The 20,550-nt window shown below is 41.5% G+C and overlaps 1 protein-coding gene across 5 annotated transcripts in view; it reads right to left on the reverse strand.

Moving 5' to 3' along the window:
* Unc79 (unc-79 homolog, NALCN channel complex subunit) overlaps positions 1-20,550 on the reverse strand; it is a 230,250-nt gene that overhangs the window by 129,971 nt on the left and 79,729 nt on the right. For all 5 annotated transcript variants that reach the window (XM_055592859.1, XM_055592860.1, XM_055592857.1 and 2 more), the window contains exons 8-9: positions 4,631-4,695; positions 68-156 (exon numbers count right to left, since the gene is read on the reverse strand). In XM_055592859.1, coding sequence (XP_055448834.1) covers positions 68-156; positions 4,631-4,695 — 154 coding nt within the window. The remainder of the gene's footprint in view (positions 1-67; positions 157-4,630; positions 4,696-20,550) is intronic.

Raw genomic sequence — 20,550 nt, forward strand, 5'->3', positions numbered from 1 at the left:
AGTAACCAACCCGTGTTGCAAACAGTTTTTCTTGCTGTCTGGCTGTTGTTCAAGGACTCATACCTACCCTGCGATCCGTTCACTGCATTCTTCGCAGAGGTACAGTGGAGGCGGCTTATCACCCAAAGCTACCGACAGGGACGGTTCTATACACATCTGAAACAAATGATAAGACCAAGTCACCTCTCCTGCTCCAACATACCACACCCCCACCTTTGAGACACATATGCCAGCAATGTCTGAGTTTTAGAGGTAGAATAAACTGTTTTAGTAAAATCCATCCCTGTGTAGCCACCTGCTCTCCCAGGGAGCCCACGCCGGCGCCTGGATGTGAATGCAGCTGCCAGAGCTCCACTCTCTGGCTATTTGCAATTCAAGTAACAAACACTGTCAAGAAAATCCTCCCTCCTGCCACAAAGCTGAAAGATCCTCCTGTTATCTGGCTGTTCAGATTCTCCTTACACGGGTGACAAACTGAGAATCTCTCTTTAACAAAAGGAAAATCCATCATTAAGATTTCAAAATCATTTACTGACATCAAAATGCTGGCAGCGGAGACCTTCATATGAAATCTAGCAGCAAGGGGAGCCTTTCCTCACTCCGGAGCCTCAGCTCTGACTCCAGCATTCTGTTTTCACTCTTCTCCTGTTTATGTTTAGCGTTTCACCAGCCTGAGCACAGAGTCAGGCGGGAAGTGTTCATGTTACAGTACAGTGTCTGTGGATGTCTGGATGTTTCACATTAAGTCAACAGCCAGGTCACCAACTGTGCTTAAACTTTCCATCCGTTAACTTTTCTAGTATTTCCAAAAAGCCATCCTGCACTCTGTGCCTGCGCTCAAGAATACTAAGTCTAGGATTTAGCTGAATGCCCAGGTAACATGCCTGCTACTCACGTTCTTCTGGAATGTCGCTGTCTTTAGCTTTTTTTCACTGACTTGAAGGAGGAAAATGACCTACATTTACAACCCTACCTATAATTCAAAGCTAAACTCTTGAGATGTTTTAATGACCAGAATTGCTAAATTTAACTAAACAAGCCAACAAAGTTCATAAATGACATATTACCTAATGCTAACAATCTCCTGTGAAATATTTCTTATACAAGCTTCATGATTATTTCGACACCGTGAATAACCACTGTTTGGTCTGCAAGACTGGCAGTTTTTCAACAAATGGTTGGAGAGTAAGTATTTTAGGTTTTGTGACCAGAGAGTCTCCGTCACAACCACTTAACTCTTCAGGTAGTGCATAAAAGCAACCACTCTGAAAGAGATGGACAAAGCTGCATTCCAATAAAACTTTATTCATAGTAACAGACAGTGACCACATTAGCAATGGCCACATTAGCAATGGTACGAGGTTTGCTGTCCCTGTCTTACATGATTCTCTGGGCTTCAGCTAATTTCATAAAGTGTGAACTTTAAATGGAACCAGGAATAACTCAAAGCGGAATGTCATATAAGACTTGAAGTTCTGACATGTTTTCACCCCTATCCCTATGGCAACTATTAGCTGTTATTTAAAAAGTGCTGTTTCCAGGGGGCTGGAGAGATGGTTCAAGGGCTAAGAGCACTGGTTGCTGGTCCAGAGGACCCAGGTTCAAGTACCAGACTCACATGGCACTCACATACCACTGTCTGTAAGTTCCGACACCTTCGCACAAATACACTTGTAGGTAAAACACCAATGCACACATGACCAAAATAAGCACTTTTTCAAAAGTGCTGTTCCCTTGGGCAAGTCATTGAAGCCTCAGACTATAGTGTCTGTGACAGAGCGAGCTTTGCCAGGCATTCACGTTTCTCCTGAGCTTCTCCATGCGCCACTTGTAGACATCCTGAGCTCTTGCGTCACGCTCTTTCCCAAGAAGTCCCTGAAATGTCTGCCAGGTTAAGGTAAGTTTCCACTCAAAAGGCAGAATTCCTGGGATGTTAGAGGCTACGTGACTTTTGACCTCTTAGGCTACTTTAAGATTTCTGGCCAGGTCTGTTCCACTAACATGTTAGTGTCTGGAACTTGCATTAAAAAAAAAAAAAGAAAAGAAAGAAAAAAGTTTGTAGGCCATGCATAATACTTTAATCTCTGCACCCAACAAGCAGAGGCAAACTCGAACTTTGAGTCTGAGGCCAGCCTGGTCTACATAGTGAATTCTAAGCCAGGGAGGGCCATAAAATGAGACCCTGTCTTAAAATATAAAAAGATTGTTTATAGTCTATGCCCAACGTACAGGCTCAGGAAAACATATATAAGAAAAAAGTCAAATAACTCATCACTACTCCCCCTTGTTCCATGATGACATTTTTGCAGGTGCCACTGGTAGTTTTTTACTTCGAATGTGAGCCTGTATCTAAACATACTGATTCTGTGTCATGTTATACAATCTCTCAGCTTTCCTTCCCAATTAGCAGAATGTTGGATGCATTAGGTGTTGGAGACCCTGCATCTGTGTGTCCGGTGATGGTGGTGATGGTGGTGATGGTGGTGGTGGTGATGGTGATGATGGTGGTGATGGTGGTGGTGGTGGTGGTGGTGGTGATGGTGATGGTGATGATGGTGGTGATGGTGATAGTGATGGTGGTGGTGGTGGTGGTGATGGTGGTGGTAGTGGTGATGGTAGGCCCTTATAAGCAGCCATGCTGTAAAGACTAAGCCTGGCTGAGCCAAGCCTGCTATAGCACAAAACATGGCCCCACGAGGGAAGCATTGCCCAGAATGTTAGTTTTCTAGAAAGTGAAAAACTGGAGATCCAAAAAAAAAAAAAAGAAGAAGAAGAAGAAGAAGATTGTTCAGTGAGAAAGTGTGCAATGAAAATGTCTTCCAAGCAAATCAAGGCGGTGGCTCCAAATATCTGAATGTACTAAACACCCAACTGTTGGCTTTCAAATAGTTTTACATTTAAACAATTTCATGAGATGAGATGTGAATTTCATCTCAATAAAGAAAAAATACCAAAGGCAAGCTGGTTGTGCCTGGCCTCCAGAACTGGCTTTTGGCATAAAAGTAAGGTCAGCCCAGATGAGTGGGCTGGGCTCTCTTCCTAGAAGAGGAGGAAATCTAATTTCTCCTTTCTGTGATTAGATGGCCTTCAAGCATTACTAACCAGGAAGCCAGAGGCCTCTTGAGAATGAATGCTGGCAGTAAAAGCAAAAAAAGAAAAGAAGAACTGAAGAAACCCACAACAGGCAAGAAAAAGGAAGAAAACATACAAAACAAAAGCAAGAAGGAGCCATGTACATCTCACTGCTGTGGAAAGTCGCCAACTCCACAAACCTCCAGTGATCTACCGCATGTTCATGACAACCTCACACCAAAAAAAAAAGACTTTGAACCCCACACCTTCTGAAGTTCAGAATGGGGGCTAGCTACATAAGAGATGACGCAGTGCAAAGCCCATGTGCCCGTGGGCGGCTCACTCTCACCTGCCCTTTCTCCAGAGTCGTTCGGTTTTCTGTGGTTAAAGGCAAGCAGCCAATATAACAAGAGGAAGGCTCCTGCTGGATGATGCGCGCTGATGGCAAGGTGAGCCTCATCACTCTTTACAGGGTTACCACTCTCTTTCTACCCATTCCTTGTTCCTCTACAGTGGCAGTGCTGGCTTTCTGTTATGTGGGCACTAACACAGTTTGCCTAGACCAAAGGAAGTGAGCTCCGATGACATCCGCCTCTCAAAAGCATCCGTAAGTGCTCCTAACATCAGCCAGCCTCATTCTTCACGGTGCAATGTTAACCCACGCAAACCCTAACCCTGCTCAAGCCACGCAACAAATACACTACAAGCAACTTTGTGTGTTGAAAACGTGGGATTACCAGCCTGGACTACAAAAAGAGTTCCAGGACAGCCAGGGCTGTTACAAAGAAAAACTTTGTCTCCAAAAACTATAAATAAATAAATAAATAAATAAATAAATAAATAGATAGATAGATAGATAGATAGATAGATAGATAGATAGATAAATAAATAAATAAATAAATAAATAAATAAATAAGTGCATGTGATTGTGCCTCTAAATATCTAACTTCTAAGACTCACAGTTTCAGTTTCAATAGGATTAATTAACATTATAGAAAAGAATGAAGCTGAGAGTTAGGGCACCTGGTTTTATGCTAACCTGCCCACTGGCCTCTCTAGCTACTTGGCTCCATGAAACGTTTTCCATACCTCTAGGGTGACCTACTGTGTGCATGCTGTCCAAACACCTCTCAGTCAACTACTAACCCACATCCATGAGCTAAGACCAAACAACTGTACACACACTTATCTTAGAGTTGGAATTCGCATAGTTACATAGCAGACCCTCTGAAGTGATAACATAAGTGAAGTGGGAAGGGCTTCTGAATGTATTGGCTGAGACAGAAGTCAGTTTAAAGATAAGGTATGTGTCCGTCAGCATCCTTCTGATAGTTAGCTCAGTGCCATACAACCCTTGGCTGTGAATTCACAGCCCAAACTCACAGATGCCACTGTTACTCTGGCCCAAATACTGTCAGCGTTGAACACAGAAATGCTTGAGATGGAGCATGGAGCTCTGCCTTCCAGAGACATGTGCAACAACCCCCAGTGGCTCAGCAGTTTCCTAACTGACCCCCGAGAACACGACCGCGACCCGAGCTTGGGAAGGCAGCAGTACCTTCACAGCCGGCTTGTTGATGGCATTGTGGCATTCCATGTGCTGGCAGTGGATGGGATTCCAAGCTGAAAAGCAAAAACGAGAGCCATTGAGGACCTCTCACTGAAACTGCTTACGCTCCAGTTTAAAAACAACAAAAACCCAGCAGATAACTCACTACTTTTCTTTCTCCTAAATAAAAATATCATCAAATAGCATCCTAACAGAATCAATCACCTATGGGGAGAAAAAGTTAAAATCAGGCAGAGATATCACCCTATCTACCTTCCCTGAGAAAGAAAGCAGGTGCAGTACAAAGGACCATATCGCCCCACAACGTTGTAACACTGACAGCCTCACTGGATTCCCAAATACCTCTGCATGTAGGTATGGCAGGGTTATTAAGCTCATGTCACATAAACATACATTAAGTTAAAACAGGTGAAGGCACCCGACACGGGAGCAGAGATTAGAACATACAGTGGTAGGTGCCTGACCCCCGCTCATCTCACTATGAAGCACTATGCAAAGCCTCCTATGTGCTTTCAGCACCAGAAGCTTAGCGGGTACCCATGTGATGGGTCAAAAGGGATTCTTCACCATTCCACTTCCCACCCCCAGCCCCTTCATACGGAGACTGGGAAGATGAGTTTCTTATCAGAAACACTGAGTCTCAGCTAGTGTGCTGATACCCATGATTCGAAAGTCCCAGACTCAGTACACATAAAGAATGTGGGGAAAAAAACAAGTCCTGAGATGGACCGGAACACTCATAATTAGTAACTGCTCTTTACACAGTCTAATAAGCTTAACGGCGTCGCTTAAACGACGTAAAATGTGTTCGAGCTCCAAGGTAGGGCCGTCTCGGAACTGCCATATTCTAATCCTATGGGACAACAGGTCAATTAATTTTAAAAGGGACAGGGGTTACTGACTAGAAAACAGTACTCTAATCATAGGGTCATGCTGACTCTGCTTTGAGAGAAAAAGACATGAGGGACTAAATGAAGGCTCATTTGCGTATAGGTATTACATAATAGTGGCATCTTAATAAATAATAAATAACAAATAATTTCCAGTGCGTAGAGACGGCGAGATGACTGTGAAGAATGCCAACTGGAGAACGTTCACCACTGCCTCTAAGCTGTACATGGCTGCAAAAACGTGCAACAAATACCCTACGCCTCCAGGCCAAACTCACGGAAGACATAATGCTTTACAGCATTCTTCCTGCTGAGTTCATAATGAATCTTCAGTCCTTCTTTCCAAGGGACCCCAGTCACCACAAGTCAAAGCAAGGTTGGCATACACAGTGACACTTGCTGACCCTCCTGAACCCATCTACCGAGAATAAGACATATTTAAAACTTATCGACTGCTGTGTCGCAGGCACAAATAGATTAGCATATACAGTAGCCAGGACATGAGATCGGGGAGCTAATGACTTCTGCTCTGTGCACGAGAGGACCAATCCCTTTCATTTTTTTTTTTTCATCCATTTTTTCCAGGGCCACTGAGTTAAGAACAGGTTCTAGGATGGTCCACTTATTTTTCAACCATGATGGAGATTATTAACCCATAGATCCTACAAGGTCAGGAAGTTGTAGCCAAGACACAGCACAGAAAAACACATCAAAACCCATTAAAATACAACCTATGACAGAAAAAAAAAAAAAGCAGAAAACTTTTGTTTGTTTGTTTTCTTAGTGGGTGTTAGGAATTGATCCCTGGTCCTCTGGAAGAGCAGTCAGTGCTCTTAACTTCTGGGCCATCTCCATGGCCCCTAAACTCAGAAAACTTTCAAAGCAGCCGTTAAGAACAAAAGATACACTGCTTGTGGGAGAATAAAGATGAGAATGATCACTGGTGTTTTCTCAAAAACAGTGCAAGCCAGGACATAAAAAAGTCAAGCTAAAACTAGTCTAGAAGTGTCCTGCCTCCTGGCTAACCATCATCAGCATGCTGGGAGGTAGTAAGCAGACTGCAGCAGGAGGGTGAGAGCAGGGACAAAAGGGGGGGGGGACCGTCACCAGTCATGCCCAGCTCTGGGCCTTGTGTGCAATCCTAACCAGCCAGGCAAGAGGCAAACAGTGCCAAGTCTGTTTGCAACCACTTCCTGATTGCATTTCAGGCCCACTTCCCAGGAGGAAATTTATATCTGCCACTGTAAACACAGTCAAAAGCCTGCAGAGGAGGGCCAGGGCCAGAGGGCCGAAAGTGCTGTTGGGGAAACTATGGTTGTTTGGCTAAGTGCACGTGATGTTTGTCTTCCAAATAACTATGTTTATGTCCATAGCTTAGTGCTGCTATCAGATTCAATTGGAGACACTTTCATTTGAATGGACAGAACTAATGGCAGAGACTCATAACTAATATAAGTGACGAGAAAAGATGAATGTTGGATGCTTAGCTATGATCAGGGCATCGATAGTGAATGTTCACACAAGCATATGTACATGCACACACATATATTACATACACACACACACACACACACACACACACACACATATGCACGCCAGGCTCCAGGCACATCATGGAAGAAGGGACAGAAAGAACGTAAGAGCTGGAGGAAATGGGGAAGTGGTGTGGAACACTGACTTCGGGTACAACGTGGACTGAACTCATAAGAGCTGTGATAACCTGCAGGAAAAAAGATCTGCACACCTGAGCCCCGTCAACAACCTGTCACGGAGAGAGAGGGACTCTGAGGGCTGAGGCTTTAACCGCAGTTAATTAACCACGGCTAATGGCTGACAGTAAAGAAGGAAACATTTCCCTGAGTGGTGTAGCCACTTGTCAGGCCCCCGTGCACCTGTAAGAGACCTTCCCCTTGAGCCTGTAAGAAACCCTCCTGAACTCATTTAGGTCATCAAAAGAAAAGGCTATGAAAGCAGAAGAGAGGCTAGCTGGGAAAAGAGGAAATCAGCGGCAGCTGGAGGAGAAGAGATGGTCCTGGGGTGAATGAGATGGTGAAACATCCTACACATATGAAAACCACGTAATGAAAACTATGCAATGAAATCCACTATTGTGTATAATTAATATATTCTTGGGGACAGGGGAGGAAGAGGCTGGATTTCTCTGTGTAGCCTTGGCTGTTCTGGACCAGCTTTATAAACCAGGCTGGCGATCTGCCTGCTGCTGCCTCCCAGAGTGCTGGGATTAAAGGAGTCAGCCACCATGCCTGGCTTGGAATTAATGTACTCTTAAAAATATTTTAAAATACACATTAGAAGACACTAGAACTACATCTTCCATAGGCCAAAAGAATAAAAACTCTCAGCTTATAATTCTACATCTAATAAAAATATTCCTTACAAATATAAACTAAACTGAGGCTATTTGGGATAAAGAAGAAAAGGTACAAAGGCCAAGTGAAACATTAGCATCTGAGGGCAGACTATGAAGTTAAAGGTGCACAAGCCTTAGAAAAAAGATTTAAAAAGAAGCAAAAAACTATTAATCCAATAAAAAAATAAAATTAAATATTAAAAAATTAACTCAAAAGGTTGAGGTATTAATAAAAAAAAAACAAATGGTCTAATCATGAAGTAAAGGACGGAAGATGAGTCGGCCTCTCTCAACAATAACACTGTGAGCGACCCCGCCTATTTTGCATGCACATGTTAATGTTCTAAAAGGCAGAGATTGCAAAATGAGATTCTTCCAAAAAGCATGACTCCATTATATGCATGTGAGAAACACTGAGAATACAAAGAAATGGACAAACAGAAAACCGTGCTGTATAAATGCTCACACGCAGAATCTACATAAATGTCAGACAAGCTGACGCTAGGCCAAGAAATAGAAGCAGAAAAAAAGAATGGTATTCCATAAAGATAGAAGGCCAACAGAGCCAAGCACAGAACAACCTTTATTAAGAACAGCACGAAGGAAAAGAGCCCGCAATTATAGCTGTAAGTTTCAACAATCTTCTCTCAGTCCAGTAACTGATAAAATGAATGAACAGAAAGTCAATAAAATGAAACAAGATTCTCTCATAATAATTAATAATAAGATTCTCTGATAACCACCCTGAATACACATTATTTTAAACTACATAACTAACATTTACTAAGCACAGTAAGAATGAAAACTCTAGATGGAATCACAGCACACAGTGTTCTGATGACACAGAAATTCAACTGGAGATCAACAACACAGAGGTATCTGGAAAAATCACCAAGTGTTCACACATTTTAAAACACTTCTAAGCAATACATAAGTTAAAGTACTCCTTTAGCTCACACTGTAACGCATGTAATTAACATTCACAAGAAATGTTAGAAAGTATTCAATACCAAGATATAATAAATTCCTGCCATCCATAACAATTTCATGAGACGCAATGGAAACAACAATAAAAGGAAATTTATAGCTTTCAATTCTTATGGTAAAAATGCAAAAAGTCTAAAAAGTGTTTATGCTGTTTCTTTATGAAGACAAACAAGTACAAAATCAAGTGTAGTATTTAAAAGAGGAAGAAAAAATACAGACGCAAACAGAAGTTAATAAAAATGAAAATAGAGAAACAGTACAGAAATGAAAAAATAAAACCAAAGCTGTTTCTTTGGGGAAATCAATGAAGTTGTTAAGCCTCCCAACCAGTCTGGTAAAGAGGGAGAAAATATCGTGAGATGATGTATAAGTTACCAACATTTGAAATGAAAGTAGGGGTTACTACAGAGCGGTAGACACCAACAGGTCTATTAACTGAATGGAATATCCAGATCCTCTAAAAGACACGGTTGTAAAAGAGGTCCCAATAAAAACTATCAACTACAAGTAGCCCTATGACTGTCACAGAAAATAAATTCATAACATAAAATCTCCCCATTAAAAAAAAAAAGTAAAAACTCTGAGTGAAATGACTTCAGTCAAAATTCAGGATTATGTGTAATAACTCTGATATAGTCTCAAAAAAAAAAGAAAGAAAAAGTGCTGAGACCCTTCTCAACTCTTTTCATGAGTCTGCTGTTACTCTGTCACCAGGTTCACATGAAACTTAAAAAGCTGTAAATGCAGCTGGGTATGGTGCACACCTGGAATCCCAGCACTCTGGGAGGCAGAGGCGGGTGGGTCTCCGTGAGTTCAAGACCAGCCTGGTCTACAAAGTGAGTTCAGGACAGCCAAGGACTGAGAAATTGTGAAAAACCCTGTCTTGAGAAAAATAAAAATTAAAAAAAAAAGGAAAGAAAGTATAAATGCCCCTTGTGAAAATAGTTTCAAGAATACTTTACAAAAATTTGGCAATAAAATACAGCATGACAATATGGAGTTTATCCCAGAAATTCACAATTGTTTCAAAAATGCAAATCATATCAATGTAATTTGCCATATTAAGAGCAGAAGAAAGAGGAAGTCATATGGTCAGCTCAGCAGGAAGAGGAACCATTTATTCCAGACCGGCCTTCATTCATTAGCAACCTCACTGAAGAACAGACCAGAATTGCCTTAATCTGATATTTAAGAAAAGCAGCTGTTAAAAAAAAATTATTGCTTAACACCATGTTTAATGATAAATGAAGCCTCAATACTTCCCTCACAGCTGGGGAGGGCAAGGATGTTCACGTTCAGAGTGTCTGTGAAACACCGGCAGTGCAGAAGAAAAGACAGACACAAAGAATAAAGGGCAAGGGGAGAGACAGAAACAAAGACAGACATGGATTAAAAAGGAAAAGGAATTGAAAAGTGTCCTTATTAGGCCTGAGATGGCTGACCACAGAAAGCACCTGCCACTAAGGTACTCAGAGTGCAAATCCACAGAGCTCATGAAAGTCGGGGTGTGTGTGGAGATGGGCACAGCGGCCAGCCTGTAATTCCAGGCTTGGAAGTGGAGACAGGGGATTGCTAGGGAAAGCTGGCTAGTAAGGTGAGACTATCAGTGAGCTCTGGTTTGACTTAGGTTCCCTGCTTCAGAGAGTTAGGGAGAGGAACAACTGAGGAAGACTGAGGAAAACCTGGGGCCTCCTTCTGAACTAAGAAGTACATACATGCATCCCACACGTGTGAGCACACACACACACATACACACACAAGCACACCACACACAGAGGCACGTGAAAAGAAGAGGGGAAAGTATCTTTATTTTCAGAGCATGTAATAATTTTTAGGAAAAGAAAACTTAAATTCACAGTTAAGATGGGAAAACTAGAACGTGACCTTACCAAGGTTTCAGATATAAAGTGCATTTCAAAATCAAGTCATTTCTCCACATTAACAACACATAGAACATTATGTTTTGGCATTATTCACAATAATAACCCCAGCTATAATATATTGCAAATAATTTTAACAAAATAACTGTAACATCTATACACACAAAAAAAAAATAGTAAACATTGCTGAAAGAAAAATTTAAAATACCTAAACAAGTAGGAGATATTCTACGTCTGTAGATTAAAGTGCCCAATATTGTAAAAATATCCATCCTCCTAAATTAACCTACATATTCAATATTCAAGTTCTTATTCAAAATCCAAGCAGATCTTATAGAAATGACAAGGTCCATGCGATGCAAAGGACATCACATGATTTCAAAATATATTTTATTGTCTAGGGTATATGTATGTGTATATTCATGTGTGTCCAAACATGTACATATATGACTGAGTGTGAAGGAGATAAACATCAACTGTCTTCTTTTTTTTTTTTTTTTTGTCTCCATCATTTGTTTTGAGGCAGAGTCTCTCCCTAATCCTGAAGCTTACGAATTCAGCAAACCTGGCCAGTCCCCAAGTCTCACAGATTCCACCCCCCCAACTGCCTCCCTGACACTGAAATCACAGGTGTGCACTTCAATGCCTGATGGTTTACATGGGTCCTGGGAATCAGGTCCTCATGCTTACATGGGAAGCATTGTCTAACTGAACCATCTCTACAGTCCTCAAAACATACTACTGAGCTGAAGCAATAGGATGTAGTTATGGAGTAGGAGAGCTATCAGAGGAAATCCCTAGTTCTAGAAACAGACCTGAAAACCATGTGATCAAATACTTCTCAAGGAAGAAAACCAAAATCAATTCAATATAAAAAAGATATTTTTTTCCAACTACTTGAGTTGGAATAACTGGGTCTATTTGGGGGGAATTTCACCCTTCCCTCTCACTCTACACCAAAAGTCCATTCCAAATGGATCATAGTGTAAAATACCAAACTTCTGGGTGCATAGGAGAATTTATCCTTTTTAAATAATTCATTTACTCTTATTTGATGTGCATTAATGTGAAGATGACAGATCCCTGGAGTTACAGAGAGTTGTGAGCTGCCATGTGGGTGCTGAGACTTGAACCTGGGTCCTTTGTAAGAGCAGACAGTGCTCGTAACCACTGAGCCATCTCTTGCTGGGGCTCTTGAGGCAGGCTTGTAACCTCAACTACCTCAGGTAGGAGGTGGAGGGAGGGGAGTTCAAGGTCAGCCGGGGCGTAGAGTTCAGGCCAGCCTCAGTGAGACCATGTCCCTAAATACAAAGTGAACAAGACTGGATGTGGTCTGGGACAGCGATTTATCTGACACCCACACGGCCCTGGATTTGGTCCTTTATGCTGTAAGTTGGGTGAGGAAAATGAGAATTTCTTTACAACCTTAGTAGAGACAAAGGACCATAAAAGACGATACCGCTCAATTTTAATACATCAAAATGTAAAACTCTGTATAGGCTATGGATATAGTGGCCTCGAAAACCTGGATCCAATTCTGACCACCAGGAGGAAAAATGTGAATCAGTGATTATAATGGCTACAGACTACAGAAGATAAAATTTTGACTTAATAATTATTGGTATTCCTGATGAGCATGCCAAAATAATGGGGAAAAAAAGCAACAATTCACACTTCATTAGAGAAAACTTTCTTGAGAAAGTACCCAAGTTTGTACATGGAAAGTGCCTCGTTGGGCGTCAGCGGGGTAGCTCAGTAGGTAAAGGTGCTTGCCACCAACCAGAAGGACCGGAGTTCAAGCTCCAGACTCCCATGGTAAGAGACACTCAGTTCCCATGAGTTGTCCTCTGAGCACCATGTGTGTGCTATGGTTCATGTACACATATGCACACATACAAAGTTAATAAGTAAGTGTAAAAACTTAAAGGTAGTGCTGCACATTGCAGACAAAAATCAAGGAAAAGACATCAACCTCAAAATGTTCACGAGAACTTTAAAAATAAACAAAAGACAAAGAGATTTCTGTAAACGACGAACTCAGAACTGTCTAAAATTCTTCTTTCGTGATTCTAAGTGCCAGAAAACAATGAACAAATGTCTACAACACCTTTCACAGAGAAGCAGACTCTTCATGTGTAAAGCCATAGAAAAACATTTTAGAACATGCTCAGGCTTAAAGATTTAGAAAAGTATATTCAATTGCTGAAACTATTTTCTTTACAGTTTATTGTCACATATATAACCCAAACACTTGGCAAGTGCGAAAGACTGAGCAAGAAACCAAGGTCAGCCTTGCTGGAACATCAGGTTCCAGGCTCGTCTGGGCTATATGAGAGAGACCTCTGTCTCAAAAAAAACAACACAAGAGACAATAAACATGTTATGAAACATACAAAAGACATAGAGAATGAAACCCGTTACAGAGATGTGAAAAAGAAAGAGGCCTAAACTCATTTGTAATTATGAATATGGATTTTAAAATAATTACTTTAGGTTTGTTTAAAACTATAGACAAACGGATTGTCAGAATGAGAATTCCAACAGAGAAATAAAAATTTTATTTAGAACTACTAAAAAAAAAAATCCCAGAACATATAAAATCAATAATTCAGTCGGTGGGCTTTTAAATACATTAAACACAGCAAGAAGAAGGGATAAATGAAAGACAAGTCAATGTGATTCTAACTAAAGAACAGCTTGTTTTTCATGGCCAAGTGCTCACATGTTTCTGTGGGTGAATGCACACGTGTGCGCGCGCACTGTGCACATGTAAAGGCCAGGAGACAAGTCAGTGTCTCCTTGGTCAGTCACTCTTCACCTCATGCTTGTAGAAAGGGTTCCTCTCTGGAGCTGAAGCTGACCCTCCCCGCTCCCCACCCCAGGGGGCGTCTGTCACTTCCTCCCCAGCACAGGGTAGGGGGTGTAATTACAGACACAGACCACCCCACCCAGCTTATCACGTGAGTGCTGGGATCTGTACTCGGATCCTCCTGCCCGAGCATCAACTGAGCCATGTCTTCAGCCAACTTCCACCCCCTCCCCCATAACCGGCAGAATATATAAAACCTCTGCAGGTGACAGTAAATATTTTAAAGTTTCTGGACAAGAAAAGGAAAGACTATCTGGATAGGACAGCATTCAAAGTCTTACAATACACACAAGAGGTGCAAAACCACAGATCCTAAAAGCTCAGCAGATCCCAAGCAGACTAAATGCAAAGACAACCCCACTCCAAGTATGAGAAAACTATTAAATACCAAATACCAGGGAAACCTGTTAAAGATGCAAATAAAATAGGTATTGCATTGAAAGCCACGATGATTTCCCTTTAGGAACAGCAAACTGACACAATTCAACAATGTTAAATGATAAAATCAACATTCGATAATTACAATGAAATTAAGGTATTTTAATACAGCTATAGCTCAAAGATGTCAAAGTTAAACAGTACTCCCACACACACCACAAAGATCCAGCAATAAAATTTTTAAACAATCTGAACGAGTGTTAGTAAAACCGTAACACATGGGAGCTGGAGAGATGCCTCAGCAGCTAAGAGTTCAGGCTGCCCTTTAAGAGGACCCAGTTCCCAGTCCATGCCAGACAGCTCACAACCACCTGTAACTCTAGTTTCGGGGGATATGTGTCCTCTTTTGGCCTCCATGGACACCAAGTTTGCAGGTGGAGCACAGACATACATGCAAGCAAAACAGACATACACGTAACAACAAAAAAATGACAACAACATTAATAAAAGCACAGCATTTGAAACATGTCGGATACAGCAAATGAAAAACTCAGAGGAGACTCGTCACTTATAAGAGATGATAATGAGGAATCATTCTAATGTTAAAATCAACAGTCTAGGCATACTCTACAAATCTTTTTAAAAGAGAGAGAGAGAAATAGATAAAATTCAGCTCCAGGAAGCATTAGAAGATGAAATCATAAAAACACAACCTCTATCCATCTTCTCTGGTTTCGATTTATTTTTACTTTACGTGGACACAATGACCAAATTTCAAGATAAGGGCTCCAAGTCACTGGAAATGAAACTTCCTGAAACTGACCAACGTCTGCGAATCCCGGCAGTTAACGCTGCGGTGAAATACTCTCACGGTTAGGAACGAGCAGCGGGGTTCATGCCTCCACTGTGGTCACCAGACCGTCTGCTGAGGGTCTCCGGCAACAGAGAAGGAAACCAGTCGTGGGTGGGAACAAGGATTGGAAAGGACTGGCATGGAGTGTCTGCATTAAAAACCCAGGCAGAGCCTCGCAGGTGCTTTCCAAGCCAGCCTGGCCGCTGAGCTTGATCCCCAGAACCCACATACAGGAGGGAAATGACTCTAGGAAGTTCTCCTCTGACCTCAACACACGAACCACGGCACATGAACCCACAGGTACTCAACATACACATGTGACAATAATACATTTTAAGTTTTTTAAAAAAAAAAGTCACTACACAAATCATTAGATTTTATAAGATGCTCATAGCAGCTCCACGTATCTGTCCCAAGTTGATAACAACCCAAATCTTGATAAAATAGGACATTTGGGGAATGAAAAGAACTAATATCTTCAACAATATAGATTAAGCGCAGCAATACTGTGCAGAGAGTGAAGTTGGACAGGAAGGGTACCTATTCTATCTTATTTGCATGTATAGAATCAGATGAACGCCTCAGGTCTATTAAAATCATATCAGTGATTGCCCACAGTTAGAAGAGAGGTGTGCCGATCTGAAGAAACGTGTTATTATTTTCTGTGGTTGTTTGTCTGTTTGTGTTTATTTCATGATGACTATAAGAGCATTGTACACTGGCTAAAACTGATCCAGCAGCCCACATGATCCCTTCATTAAGTACCATCATCACTAACAACACCGAGATGAAACCTGACATTTTCCAAAACTGATAAGACAGCAAGTGTCAGGTAGAGAAGTCCTCTGAACTGCCATGAAAGACAAACAGAAATAACGGAACAAGACAAAGCATAGCAAAGTAGCCAACAAACAAACAAATGCATACATACATACATACATACATACATACATACATACATACATACATAAACAGAGATGTTTACCTCTAAACTAGGAATAATCAATAGTGTGCATTCAAATAGCAGCAACAAAAATAAAGTTCATAAAATACTTTCAAGGTTTATAAATAAAATTATGACCAATTTAGAACTGTATACATAGAGAAAACACATCCAAGAGGATCTCATATTCTAGGCCAGTTGGGTGTGCACAAGAAAAATCTCTCTCAAAAAGTTAAATAGATAAACGAAGGCAAGACAATGGCATTTTCTCAGATAAATACAAAGTAAGGAAAATTATCCCTGGGAGAGCAGCATGAAAGGAAACACAAAAGTGTATTATTTTAAAGGTTCAAATGGCTCAGTGGTTAAAGTGCATGTCAAAGAAACCGGAGGGCAGGGGTTCAGACCCCAGGATCCATGTAAGTGCCCACCTGTAACCCAGCACTAGACAGATGGAGATGGGGGAATCCCTGGAGAAAGCTGGCTGGCTTTTTAGATAACATAAAAGGTTGAAAAAGAGAGACTGAATTCTAAATTTGCGATTTCTATATGCTTACCAACACCTCTCAAAACATAAACAGTAAATAGATCAGAACAAGAAAGAATTAGACAAATCCACGATTATAGTAAAAAAAAAAAAATCATGGCTTCACTCTTGTTGTTGATAGAGAAGGTGAACAAAACGCGGTGACAGGGCTGGAGAGATGGTTCAGTGTGTCACCGCACTTGCTGCTCTTGTAGAGGACCCAGGTTTAACTCCTACTCTTGTCAGCACACAACACTCTGCAACTCCAGGGCATCCGAGGCCTTCTTCTGGCTTTTCTGGCACCAGGTAAGCATATGATACACAGATACACATGCAAGGCAAAACACCCGCACACATAAATCATAAACACAAAACAAAAAAGTACAATGACAGTATAGAAGGTTTGAACCAGACAAATCGAAGATCTGGTTTATTTCACAGAAATTACTATGCAAGTTGTTTTAAATACACAGAAATATTTATATGCTCAGCCCCAAAGGAAAATATTTTAAAAATAAATAAATGATGTGGAACTGTGGGGATGAATCAGGCAGTAAGATGCTTTGCTATGCAAGAATAACCGAATTTGATCGCAGCACTCAAATAAAAAAGCCAGACACAGCAAAGCATGCCTGCGATTCCAGAGCTGGTGGCAAAGAAGGACACCTGGGGTTTGCTGGCCACTCAGTTGAGCCAAATCAGAGTTTCAGGTTTGGTGAAAAATCCTGCCTCAAAAAATAACGTGGAGCCAGTCACAGTCCACACATCTTCACTTCCCACATTTGGGAAGGTGAGGCATGTGGATGACTCTGAGTTTGGGGCCAGCCTGGTCTACATAATGAATTCCAGGTCAGCCAGGGTTATTTAGTGAGACCCTGTTTCAAAAAAATAAAAATGAAAATAAAGTGGAGAGTTCATCAAACTCTAGTCTCCACGCTCACATACACGTGTGTGCACGTGTAGAGAAACATGAGCGTTTACACATGCACATACCACACACACAAACATACATACTAATACATTGCATAATACAAAATACGTTCTCTGACCACAAAAGAATAAAGCTATAGTTCATCCTTATTGAATATCTATAGGTCAAAGAACAAACAACACAAGAACTTAGAAATTGGCACAGGGTTGGCCTGAGCATTGACAAGAGATGAGAAAGAATCACAGCGTCACCTCAGAAAAGATTTTTGACAAGAGCCAACACTCCTCCATAATTAAAAATTATGAAGAACACAGCAATAGAAAGATCCTATTTCAGTGTAATGAAGGACACTTACGGCAGACCTACAGCCAACACTACACACTGGGGGAAACATTTCAGCCAAACCCAGAAATGAGACACAACTGTCCTCCCTCTTCTCTCCCATGGTAATGCTTAGAAACTCAGCCAGAGCAATAGGCAAGAGAAAGACGTGGGCACAAAGAGGAAACGGAGAAGTTAAATTATACTAATTTGCAGGTGATATAACATGCTCTATAAAAAACCCTAAAGATTCCACCAAAAAAAAAAAATCTCTTAGATATTTTCAATATACTTTCATCAAAGTAGCAAGGTGCAAAAATCAACATTTAAAAACATCTACTACTCCCTTCTACACCAACAACGAACTCCTGAAAATAAAAACAAAAACAGAAAGTTCTTGTGATAGTTTGGCAAAGAATGTGGCTGTTTCCCGACTTGTCCAGAAACTCTACCTGAGGCTAAACTGAAGAGTTTTAGATTAACAGCATTAGCAAAGGAGATTGCAGGAAAGCTGTGTGGGTTTTAGCAGCCAGTCATACACGGATCAATAACGAAAAGGAGCAATGTAAAGGTCAGGGGAGAGACACAGTTTGAGGAGAAAAGGAGCACCAGGAAGTATAATGAAGCTAAGTCCAATGCTCAAAGAGATAAAAAGTTGGAAGAAAAGCCTATCGTAAATGAAATAAAAGCAGTGCTGACATCAGGGCAAGATCCATCCGGCTGATCTTCCAACTGTGAAAAGGAATTTTTAAAAAGCTTAAGGCTGGACTTGCTGGCTTACACCTTTAGCCACAGCACACCAGAGGCAAAGGCAAGAAGATCTCTGAGTTCCAGGCTAGCCTGGTCTATAGAGTGAGATCCGTGACACCCAAGCTCAGGCAGCGAAGGAAACCATCAAAACCAAGAAGTTACAGATGGACTTGATGAAGGGGGCCATGTCCCAACCCCAGCAAGAACTCGGCAGCTTCCAACACATGGAATCTCCCTCCGTGACTAAGGAATGTGATGGGGTGTCCCTACGTGGAGGCCTGGAGAGGCCTTTGCATGAGCTGTGAAGGTGAGGTCTGTATTGCCTTGGAGCCCTCAACATGCTGGAGATGCCAGAGCCTTGGGATGCATACAGAGGAAAGCTGCTGGTGGGGTATGGAGCCAACGGAGAGTGAAAAGTGTGTGGCAGTCAACAAAGCTGGAAAGAGTTTGAGACATAAAGAGGGCTTTGACGGCAGGCATGGAGATTTAGAATCTGGAATTTGCCCGGCAGGTTTTCGGTCCAGTATTTTCTCACTTTGCTCCCTCTCCTCCCTTTGGGGATGGTAACGTATATCCTGTGCCATTGTGTATTAGAAGCATGTGATCTGCTTTTTGATTTTTGATTGAGAGATTGCCACAAGTCTCAAAAGAAACTTTGAACTTTGGCCTTTCAAACAGTGTTGAGTCTGTGATAGACTATGGAGACATTTGAAGTCGGACTCAATGCATTTTTGCGTTCCGAGGCGGCTACAAGCTTATGGGTGTCAGGGGGTGAAAGGTGCTGGTTTCAATGGGAATGGCCCCATAGGCTGATATATTTGCATGCTTGGTCATTAAACTTTTAAACTGTAAGCCAGGCCCAATTGAATGTTTTCTTTTTTAAGAGTTGCTATGGTCATAGTATCTCTTCACAGCCATAGAACATTGACTAAGACAATAACTTTCGGAATAAAAGCCTAATAGATGGGTAAATAAAAATGAGTCTTGCCATTGTAAGCGTGTGTGGCGAGAGTGTGCTGAGAGCCATCTGTACAATTAACATGACTGATGTTAAATTATACATTAAAAAGAAGCCATAAACGTCCTGCAGATTTGAAAGAGAATATATTTTATTGTTTTATAATATGGTACATGAAATCATGTTTAACGAAGCCACCACAATAAATGTACACTCCTAAGGAGAGTGTGGATTATAACTGAACCAGGAAGCTGTTTGCCATTGTCTATTAAAGTTGAGTACATGTGTGCCCCTCAGCACAACAGGTCCATTGTAGGGATATATAAATATATCCTTAAATAAATGTATGTCATATCAAAGACTTATCAAAATGCCCAGAATAGCAGTATTTCAGCAACCAGAAGCTAGGAACAACCCAAACGTTTAGTAATAGTACAGAGGATAGGAAAGTTATTGTACATGTGTCTTTACGGACTATGTGTAAGTGAACAGACAATAGTTATCCTTAGCACACAGATTAATGCGCACACACACACACACACACATATATACACACACGTAATGGACCCTTCCGTTTTTATAAAATTCAAACTCAGGCAAAGCTAACCTCTGATATGAAAGGAGGGGTCGTCGTTGAAGGGCTACAGTGGGAGAGGGGTTCCACATACACCTACTGGGGATTTCTGCCGGTGCTCAGTCTTAAGGGATTTCGGTTGTGTAGATACAAAGTCAAGACGATTAAGGAGAAGAAAGAGCCTATTGGTGAAGAAAGCACAACAGAAAGGGCTGGTCTACCCTCTCATACAGACCTCAAAAATCCAAGTGCACTAACACGGTTGTGTTCTATGCTGTGTCTGATGAGCCAGATCAAGCTTAGCTTGACAGCATGCCTCCCATTCTCTCCGTTCTGTCGGAATTGTAGCTAAGTGAAAACTTAGTAACAGCTGCTACAAAGACTATTTGCTACAAAGACTAAGTCCTCTCTGTTTGGTATGCTGTAACAAGAAAATCACTGTGTAACGTTTGTTTTAGTTCATTTTATCTGGATGGGTGTTTTACTTGAAGGTCTGGCTGTGTAGCACGTGTCCTGGTGCCCACAGAGGCCAGAGGAGAGCAGCCTCCCTAGGACTGGGGTTACATGTGGTTATGAGCTGTCATATGGGTGCTGGGAACCGAAACCAAGTCCTCCCGCAGACCAGCCAGTGCTGAGCCACATCCCCAGCTCCCCTGTTTGTGATCTTTGTGATAAAA

The sequence above is a fragment of the Psammomys obesus genome, unplaced genomic scaffold, assembly GCF_907164565.1.
Source record: "Psammomys obesus unplaced genomic scaffold, mPsaObe1.curated_primary_1811, whole genome shotgun sequence".
NCBI classification, from domain to species: Eukaryota; Metazoa; Chordata; class Mammalia; order Rodentia; family Muridae; genus Psammomys; species Psammomys obesus.